Source organism: Austrofundulus limnaeus, unplaced genomic scaffold, assembly GCF_001266775.1.
Source record: "Austrofundulus limnaeus strain Quisiro unplaced genomic scaffold, Austrofundulus_limnaeus-1.0 Scaffold63, whole genome shotgun sequence".
Classification (NCBI taxonomy): Eukaryota; Metazoa; Chordata; class Actinopteri; order Cyprinodontiformes; family Rivulidae; genus Austrofundulus; species Austrofundulus limnaeus.
The window spans coordinates 377,852-388,419 of NW_013952465.1; the positions used below are offsets into that span (position 1 = coordinate 377,852).

At 38.4% G+C, this 10,568-nt stretch overlaps 1 protein-coding gene across 1 annotated transcript in view; it reads left to right on the top strand.

Moving 5' to 3' along the window:
* The window catches only part of plcb1l (phospholipase C beta 1-like), a gene marked incomplete in the record, with an annotated part of 181,791 nt that overhangs the window by 117,135 nt on the left and 54,088 nt on the right, over positions 1-10,568 (top strand). Inside the window, 3 exon segments of the mRNA XM_014009893.1 lie at positions 4,353-4,435; positions 4,660-4,744; positions 10,102-10,276. Of these exon segments, the coding sequence (XP_013865347.1) occupies positions 4,353-4,435; positions 4,660-4,744; positions 10,102-10,276 (343 nt within the window).

Genomic DNA, 10,568 nt, shown 5'->3' on the forward strand with positions numbered 1-10,568 from the left:
ATGTGGGCGGAGACATCCCTGCTCGTGATTGGCAGAGGTCTTGATGTGGGCGGAGACAGCCCAAGAGACGTTATTGGTCGGATTGACGGTGGGGTTTTAGGAGGTTGGAGGCAGCGCGTAGTAGCTTGATCGGGTCAGGCAGGAAGCAACATGTTTTTTAAGATTAATTTTAGTCATAACTTGAGAAAGGAATGTGTTGCACAAAATTCGAACATCAAACGTGAAAGGATGTGTAACAATATGGCTTGGTTAAAACATCCCTAACCAGCCTGTAAAAAGATCACTAAAAATGAATATTTTTTTACTTATTTTACTCTATTAATTATTGTTACACATCCTTTCCCATGTACAACGTTCAAATTTTGTGCAGCTAGCACTTTTTTTCTCAAGTTATGACTAAAATTAATCTAAAAAAATCATGTTACTTCCTGCCTGACTCGACCAAGCCTCCCCGCTGCCCCAGCCTCATACCCCACCGTCAATCCGACCAATCACATCTCTTGGGCATCTCCGCCCACATCAAAACCTCCGCCAATGATGATTTGGGCCGTCTCCGCCCTCAGGACAACACATTCTGCAGAGACCCCTACTTGGCAGGTTTGGGAGGTGGTTAGAAACTTTTCCAGCAAGATGTCACAAGTTTTGTTTGTATATCTTAGAAGAGAAAGGATCGTTAAAATAATAATTGGCCACATTTATTAATAAGGCCACAAATTAATAAYGCATTAAGCCTATGATGAGAACATAAACTTCTCCCCACAACTGTAAACACATTCAGAGTGAGCTTTATTAGTTTTTACTATTTCTTTTTCTCCTATAAAGGAAAATAGTAGCATATGTTGCTCCAAAACCTCATTTTGTCATTTAATATTAAAGATAGCTTCTCAGAGGGGAAAGTTATCCTTTTTATGCAGTAATTCGTCTCAAAACTGTTAGAAGTTTTCTACAGCTTTTGTCAAAGTTTCTTTTACAAAGTGATGCATGTTTTTAAGTGTTGCCTGAAGATTCAGAATTCTTACTGAGTTGTTAAATAATTAATCATTATGTACCATAGATGATGAAATGCCCCAAATCTTAGCAGTTTATACCCAAGTCTTTTTGTGACCAACGCTGCTTCTCATCAACTAAACATGTCAGTGTCAGGTCTGTTAAATGTCTCTGCTGCTTTTTTTTCCTGTGACACTAAGTCGGCGATCTCTTCGGGTTGTTCCATTACTTTCAACATGACAAAGTCTAAACTGTAGCAAGCTCAAGATGAGGTGATGGAGGTGTTAAATAAATATTTCCCAGCACTGCTCAAACCTTCCACTTCCATTTTCACTTCAGATAATCACCTGTAGCCCTCTATTAGTCTTTATCTGTTTGACCCAAATAGACTGTTTAAAACCATTTTAGGTGAAGCTTCTGCTCTTTGTTTAACGCAACATTTTCAACAACCTCCATCCTCATGATTTGTTTAAGATAACAATTTACCCTGATATTATTATTTATGTCAAACGGCAACAAAAAGCTACATAGACTAACAGTGATGTGTGTGGTCGTAATCATACAAACGGTCCTGATTAGTGGTGATAATAATGCAGATACCAGCATTTTTACAAGTACTCGTACAAACTGCCCCAATACTCGGGACCAATATCAATACCAGTATTGACAGATGTATCAGTTCAATGTGTTACAGTTTACGTTTCAAGTGAAAGGTTTCTCATTTCCATGTTTAAGAAATTTAAATGAGTTTGAAGAAAATTTTGCGACAGTTTATCATTTTAAATATTTGATTTGATGGTCAGAAACTGTAGGAATTGTTTTAAAGTCATTGTGTAATGTTAAGGTTCTCAACTCTACCTGGTATTGGTTCTCAGTATTGATACTGGTATCAATATTCAGTATTGGTGAGTGCCCAAACTGGTATCCGGACACCCATAGTCCTGATTGTGCATTTCTTTCACAAAAGCATGTATTTTTATAGATGCTGATTGCTTACTGCAGGGGATGAAACACTGGCAGAGAAGAAATATATAAATTAAAAAATAAAAAAAGTGTTGTAAAATAAGGAAGAAGACACAAATTGCCCAAACAGAATGACAATGGAAGAGAGATTGAAGTCTCTAGAGATTTAAAAAAAATACCTTTGTATGAGGTAGAGCGGGAGAGCTTAAAACTCTTAAGGTGAGAATTGGTGTCAAGAGAAAAGAAGAAAAATAAATCAGTGAATTGATTGATGGAATACAATTAGGTTCTAATGAAAGTAACAGAAGAAGCAGAGCAGTCCTAATGGAATCAGTTTGAGAGTGAAATGCAAAAAGAGAAGAGCTGTGAAAGATGGAAGAGAGCCACAGATGGAGAAGGCTGAGTTACAAAGACTTTTATTGGAAGAGAGGCTGCAAATGGAAATGAAGGCATTAACTGAACTGACACTGTTGTTAACGATGGTGTAATTGATTTAGACAGTCGGAGGCTTAGAAATGTGATCTCAGACTGTTTCTACTGAAGTTGACTCCAACTCACTGCAACATCATTTATTTATTTAGCCATCCACCCATTTATCCATCCATCCATCCATCCATCCATCCATCCATCCATCCATCCATCCATCCTTCCTCCTTTCCCTCATTACCTGAAATCAGGTTTGGAGACAACAGGTTCAGGAGAAAAACCCAGACGTCCCTCTCCTCAGCGACAAATAGTTTCCTCCTGGTGGGCCCTAAAGCATCCCCAGATCAGAGAAAAATAGATCAGGAATGGGCAATATGGCCCTCAAGGGTTGCTATCCTTCATCTTTTAATTATTTTTATGTTCCGACACACCTGCTTTAAATGAATGGATGATTACCAAACTTCTGCAAACCCTGAAAAGGTAATTCWATCACTGAATCAGGTGTTTTGGTGCAGGGAAAAGAGCAAARCATGCAGGATGGCTTCCCTCGAGATCCAGAAGTGCCCACGCCTGAGATAGAAAAGGCCTCCAGCAAGTTCTGACTCTTACCCAGGGCCTCCTCTCAGTGGGATGTGCTCAGAACAYCTCCAAATGACGGCAGCCTAATGAGATGTCAGAACCACCTCAGCTGACTCCTTTGAATACAGAGGAATCTGAGCTCGTCCCAAATGAWAGAGCTCCTCACTGTTTGAAGCAGAGCCTGGACCCCCAATGAAGGAAGCCCCTTCATAAGCTTTTGGTCATGATCTGTATCTCTTATCTATTGGTGAAGATTGGAACATAGATGGATCAGAACATCACMCTTTTGACTCAGTTTCCTCTGCACAATGACAGATCCGAGCAATTATTTAATTTGTGCAGAGAAAGCCCCAATCCATTGCTCCATTTCCTGCTCTACATACAATCTCTAGTAAACAAGTCTCCAAGTTACTTGAACTTGTGTGTGCTTGAGGCAAAGACAATGCACTGACTTGGATGAAGCATTTCACTTTATTTCAGTTGAGAACCATAGTCTTCAACTTAGATGAGCTGACTCTTCTAGGTTGTGAGCTGCCCCAGTGCATGTTGAAGGTCAGGACTGGAAACAAGAGTGGGTGGAGTCCAACCCACACTGGGAACAAGCTCAGCTTTAGGACAGTCAAACTGCCATGATCTCATTAGCAAGTCTGCAGGGGGGAAGAAAAACTCCCTTCTGACCCACTGGAGCAAACTTTACTTGATTCTTTCATGCAAAATTGAAGAATCCTGCTAACCATGACAGCCCCGCAATGTCAGGGCAATTCTCACCCACTCTTGATGCTCTGCCACCAGGGATCTTTAAACACCCTTGATAACCTCTGTCATGACTTTCGACTCAACTTCCCCACCCTAAGATTTTGCCCACTAATGAGTAGACACGGGGACCAGTTTCAGGAAATTCTCAAAATCTTGTTTTTCCAACTCAACATTCCCATTCTGTGTCAGCCATTTCCCACCCAACCAAACACAGCCTGGGACAAGGTCTGCTTTTWTTTTCTGAATCATCAAACAAGTTTGCCCGAACTTTCTTGAGATCAACCAAAAGTTCTTGTTTTTGGCCTTTTTGAAATGCTCTYACATCTGAGTGTTTGTTTCCACAGCCACAGAACCCTCGGTCCTCCYAGCTGTCCCAAACCTGTCAGATGCTTTAGAATTCCTCTAGGACAGCCAAGTCCTAAAAGCCTAAAGCCTTAGGCATGCCTTTTCCTCACACCAAGAACTTGCACTGTAAATATAGGTGTATACTTTATACAGTTGTATGTATTCCTTGCTTTTGCAGTTACTGATTAGAAAAAGTTAAAGTGATAATATTGACAWAATCCTGCCTTTATTGCCTGTTTTCAGGATCATTTAGGCTCACCTCATTACAGATATTTTATGTTTGATTTTGTGTTCAGGAGGTGATCGAGGCTATCGCAGACTGTGCCTTCAAGACCTCACCTTTCCCCATCATTCTGTCGTTTGAGAATCACGTGGACTCGTAAGTCAGCAGTTTGTTTAACCAGCAGCTTCCCTTGTTGACCTTTGTGATCGGTTCTGCCTGTCAGAATGCTACTCTCAGCTGTCAGAACTGAGGAGAGGATTTTTATTRGCTGTGTTGTCTTTAATCGCTCCGAGGGGATTTGGAGGAAGAACATACATATTCAGTGTGTTGACATTTCAGAGAGAAATCACAATTGTGTGTTTGTGTGTGATGTCTCGCAGACCGAAGCAGCAGGCTAAGATGGCAGAGTACTGCCGGTCAATATTTGGAGATGCGTTACTGACAGAACCACTGGAGAAATATCCTGTGAGTACATAAGATGCTTAAACACACACACTTGCTCTTGAACCCTGTGGGGACCTTCCRTTGACTACCATTCATGTTTTTTAACTTTATAGCCTAACCCTGAACATATACACTAAAATTAACCTTACCTGACCCTAAAACTAACCTAAACCTTGGTCCTAAACCTAACCCCACACTCGTACTTTGGTCCCCCCGATTCACTTTGGTCCCCACGAGGCTGCTTTTTTTTGGGAAAATTGTCCCCACATTGTAGGAATAATCCGTAAACACACACACACACACACACACACACACACACACACACACACAGGTTTGTATTTCTATCCATATTAGGACAGTTGACTTCCATTCATTTCCAGTAATTTCTACAGTCTAACCCTGACCACCAACCCTAAGGCTAACCTCACAGGTACCTACCTGACCCTAAAACTAACCTAAACTCAATTCATACCTTAGTCCTGACCCAACCCCCAACCCCAAAAATGGAGTTCCATCATATTAGGACCGGTCTTTGGTCCCCATTAGGACTGTCTTGACAAGGCACGTACGTGTGTATACTGGAAACGGTCCTAAATAGGTAACAAAAACAAGTACACACACACACAAAATAGTGCATACTCTCACTGTGACGTTCACACTTTAATGCACACAGATACATAAAACATGACTAGCAGTGAAGTCTTCAGGAGGTATTAACACACATGAGCGCACTAAAGAAGTGTCCTTCAACGTTTCTGCATGTCGCCTCTGAAAGTTTTAGAAGCAAAAAAATTCAAACTATTCTACGTAAATAAAAACATTGTTTTTCTTAATTTGTTGACGGACATTTAAACTTTTTTTCTCTTCCTAATTTGTGMATTATCTTGCTGTGGTGCTTGTAAGTCTTTGAGTGATTTAAAATTGTCTGAATACATGGATATGGATCAAAAAACTGATACACAACTAAGACAGAAACGTACTATTATTTATTTTTATTTAACAAGACATTTGTCAAACATGTGGTAAAAGACAGACATTAAAATAAAGACAACACTGGAAACAGGTTTAMGTGACTTAACATCTAATTTAATTAAGGAGGCCACAGAAGTCATGACGTTTCTGGCATGATTTTTGATTTTTTGGTTCTTCCAGAACTTTAAAGTAACACAAGAAAACACACAGCTCAATTAGGAAAAATGTGCATTGATCTTTGGCACCAATATGCTGTACAGTGGAGACCGTTTTCTAAATAAAAATTGTAAATATTCGACATAGACCAATTGGCACTAGAGAGAAAACCCAGTCCTCTTTGGAGCTCTAGCTTCAACCTACTTCACAGCAGAATCCTCATTTAATTTTTAAACAGGTCACTGTTTAATCACTGAACTGAGAATTTGACAATATAATTTTTTGTTTTACATAATCACAATGTAAGTTTTATGCATTTTGTATATTTAACATGAAATGTTCAAACTAAAATTCAGGAATGTTGCACACTTATCTAATTGTGTCATGAACTCTTTCCACTTCTTGTACAGTTTATTCATCAAAACGTTAGCATTTCTGTCATCTGTCACCATGTGTGTTTCTCACTGTTAAAGGACTTTTGTTTCCTTTCATATTTCATCAGAATAATGTTTAAGTTTATTGTCTTTCCTAACAAAATTAAAAAAGAAAAATAGAAAGGTGTCGATATGTGACTGCTAGTTTGAGTCTTAAACTCTAGACTGTTTTTGTCTGCCTGTCTTATTAGGAGTGCTGTCAGAGTGACGGGCACAGTTGTGTGGTTACAGTGGTGACCCTAATGAGCAGCAGTTTTATCATTTCTTTTGGTCTTAATTTTCTTTACAAATATTTGTTTTTCACATCAAAATGTCAACATTTTGTCAGATTATTTCATTCCAAATCCCAAATTATTGTATACAATGGAGCATTAAAGCCACACAAGATTATTTTTTAATTATGAGAATAAAGTCATAATATTACAACATTAAAGTCTTAATATTAGGATTTTAATCTCATAATATTATGGCATTATTTTCATAATATTACAACTTTATTCTTGTAATATTGTGATTTTAATCTCGTAATATTAAAACATTATTTTGTAATATTACAACTTAATTTTTGTAGTATTATGACTTTATTCATGTAATTTTACGACTTTATTCGTGTAATATTATGACTTTATTTTCATAATATTACAACTTTATTCTTGTAATGTTACAACATTATTCGTGTAATATTATGACGTTATGTTCACAATATTACGACTTTATTCTTGTAATGTTATGACTTTATTTTCATAATATTACGACTTTATTTTTGTAATGTTATGACTTTATTTTCATAATATTACGACTTTATTTTTGTAATGCTATGACTTTATTCTCGTAATATTATGACTTTATTCTTGTAATGTTATGACTTTATTCTTGTAATGTTATGACTTTATTTTTTTAATATTGTGACTTTATTCTCGTAATATGGTGACATTATTTTTGTAATAAAAAATGTTTAAAAAAATCTTGTGTGTAGCCCTCAGTCATAATTACAGGTCTTTAGTGAAAAAGTCAATGAACGTAGAATTTAAGCTGTTGTGGCACCTTTCACTATTTCTGAGGCTTTGAAAATGCAGTTCTGTATATCTAATATTGATCTTTCGAACAGCTTCACAGTTTCTCTTACTTTTTTAACTTAATCCCATGTGGGACGACATTTTTTTTTCAACTTAACATGACGAAGAACTTTTGATGACTCACCCAGCAGTCATTCTTATTCCTCTGCATCGCCTCGCWGCCATCGAGACTGGAAAAAGAAAGGCATTTAAGCTTAAAAAGGAAGTGTTTCATTCCGTAATCACAACATGGCTTTTCTTGGCAGTCCTTTATCTGCCTTTTCTTTGTTACCATGGCTACCTGTAAAAGCTTGCATTGTCCTTTTGTGGTCAAACTCTCACCGCCCCCCCCTCGAGAGCCCCTCTATCTGAAAGGCGTCTTTGTGTGTGTGATGACGCAGGCACTTGCGTGAGACAAATATAGACACTTGTCGCAACAACCTCTCGCTCTGGTGTAGGCCGGGCTCGAACTTGGAAACACGCCACACAGACTGCCCCGTGCGCACAGGATGTGCACTTTAACACAACACTCACTCCCCTCCCGTTAGTCAGCGGGGATGCTGTGGTTCCTGTCGGTGTAACACTATAGAGCCGCTGAAGTTCCCACCTCTGCTGCGGCACTATCTCACACACKCAGGGAGTTCCAGCCTGCCAAAGACACAGCCCTCTGAGAATTACAGCCTCGCCGACTAGATTTGACATTGAAGTATTTTCAGGGAGAAGCCGTTTGAGTGGAGTGGCAGAGGAAGAAACAGCGAGGAATGTGATGAGACAGACACCAAGGCAGGAGTTGGAGTTACATAAAGAGAGAGCGCCACAGAAGAATGAGATTTCCACCTCAGAGCTTGTAATAAATGAGAACAGTGAGCTCAATGACACCCCCCCACCACATACACACACACACACACCCRGCAGCCGTGTCTGCAGCAAATCGAATGGAATATCAGCTCCGTAAGTCCATCGGCGCTGTGGCAGATAGGGTAATATAGCCAGATTGGTTCCAGCTCAACCAAGGGTGAGGATAAAGGGGATTATAGTTTTTCATAGAAACTTTAACGCCCGCTTCAGTTCCACCCCACTAATTTTCTGTTTTTATTATTTTTCATCTCTTACTTTTTGTTTGTTAACAAAAAAAATTAAGCAATCTACTGTTTGAATAAAAAAAGAGAAATTATTCCAAAATTAGACGCATCATTAACTCATTTTGATCTAATTGTCTCTCAGAACAGAATTTAAAATGCTAATGAAGCTCTTTTTCCAAATCATTTTTATTGTTATAGCTAAATAAATAGGATTTTTTGTGTGTGTGTTTTTAAAGGACATCGTTGACTCACAGGTTTTTTTTTATCTTATTGAAAATATCACTGAGGCTGCAGACAAACCAGAATTGGCAGGATGAGATGTGCTCAGACAGAAAGCAGACGAGATTAGAATAATGATACAAACCTCACCTTCTGAAGTACGAATCACCTTCTTCTCTTCAGAATTAAAAAGGAAATTTGAAAAAAAAAAAGGATTTTGTTATTTTAAAGAAAAAAAATACAAAAAGTCAAAATACAGGCTTTTTTTCACATCGGCAGACTGGAGGAAGGTACGGCCCATCTGATTAGTCCAACATGTTTTTGTCACGAAGAATGTAACTGTGTGACATTTAAAATATAATGTAATATTATTTATTGCAGTATTGATATCATGGACATTAGACATTAGTTTATCACTCAGCCCTGGTTAGTTTGATGAATGCATCACAGATTATTACAATTAMTGTGACATGTATGTTGAGTTACAGTACATAGCATATTTTTTACAGCATCATTTACCACTTAAGTGTACCTTAGAAATGTCAACTAAATATATCCTTAAAAACTCTTATCTCCTGCCTTCAAAAGCCATTGTTGACAACAGTATTTTTATTGTGTCTGTTAGTAAAATATTGATAAACCAGTGGACAGAATTTAACAAATCTTTCAGAAAATAGTCAATGAATTTACATCCACAACTGATTAATGTTTGGAGGCAACACACTTTAAGACGGCCACCACTGCAGCCTGACCTTGAAAAACATAAAATTGTCTGTAATTCAGTCAAATTTGCAGATTATGTGTTAAAACTGTGTAAGATCTTTGCTTAAAACTTCAGTGTTGTTTAATGAAACCCTGTCTGTCCAGTTTAAATAGGTTATTTAATGAATTTATATTTTTCCTTACATTACTTCTTAACAACAAGAGCAGAGTAGTCCGTGTGGAAAAATAGGTCTTTCGTTGTAAAATCTTGATTTAAGTTGGTGGGATAATCACCATATTCCTGCTCATGAGAATGTTCACAGATTATGTTGTCAGCTGGTAAGTTGTAAACTCTTTAGCCATGCATGTGTGTGTGTTCAGCTTCACAGGAAACTGTTTGGATATTGAATTATTAATACTCCTAAACACACTGATCCATAAGCAGCGTTTCCCATAAATAAATTAGGCATCCTCATATTTTTAGCTTGTTTTCTTGTGAGGGTGAGAGTTTGAGTTAAACATCCTGTTTCACCAACCCCAGAGACAGATTTCAGTGCTGAAAGTGTGAACTTCTCCAGTTCTCCAGCAGTAGGATAAATGAGGCCGAAAGAAACAAAGTTCCTTCTTCTTTTAGCTATAATTGTGCACATCCATACACAAAAGCGTTTTTGATAATCCCTAAGTAATTTCACTCCTCGGAGGAAGTTTTAGCAGAATAATCTCTCTCCTCACATGTCTGCGTTTGCGCTCCCCTGCAGCTGGAGTCTGGCGTGCCCCTTCCCAGCCCGATGGAGCTCATGGGGAAGATCTTGGTGAAGAACAAAAAAAAGCACCACAAGGCAGAAGGGAGCACGAAGAAGAAACTCTCGGAGCAGGTTTCAAACACCTACAGTGACTCTTCCAGCGTATGTGAGCCCTCCTCCCCGAGCGCAGGTACTCATGTTACTAGTTACGCCGCAAAGCATACTGGGTAAACATTGACTGTATACTAGGTGAGGTTGCAAGCTAGCTCTACCCACCCTGAAGGTTAATCATGTACAATATCTGATGATCAGCCCTTTTAAATGAAATTGGAGTGCCTTGACAGAGAGGAGAAATGACAGCTTGTAACTGGAAATTATGATAGAGGACAACAGAGCTGCTTCATGGAGGGAGAACCTTAGCTTAGCCTGTTAGCTTTTGTGTTAGTGTCGAGCTAATACATATACTGTATATATATATATAT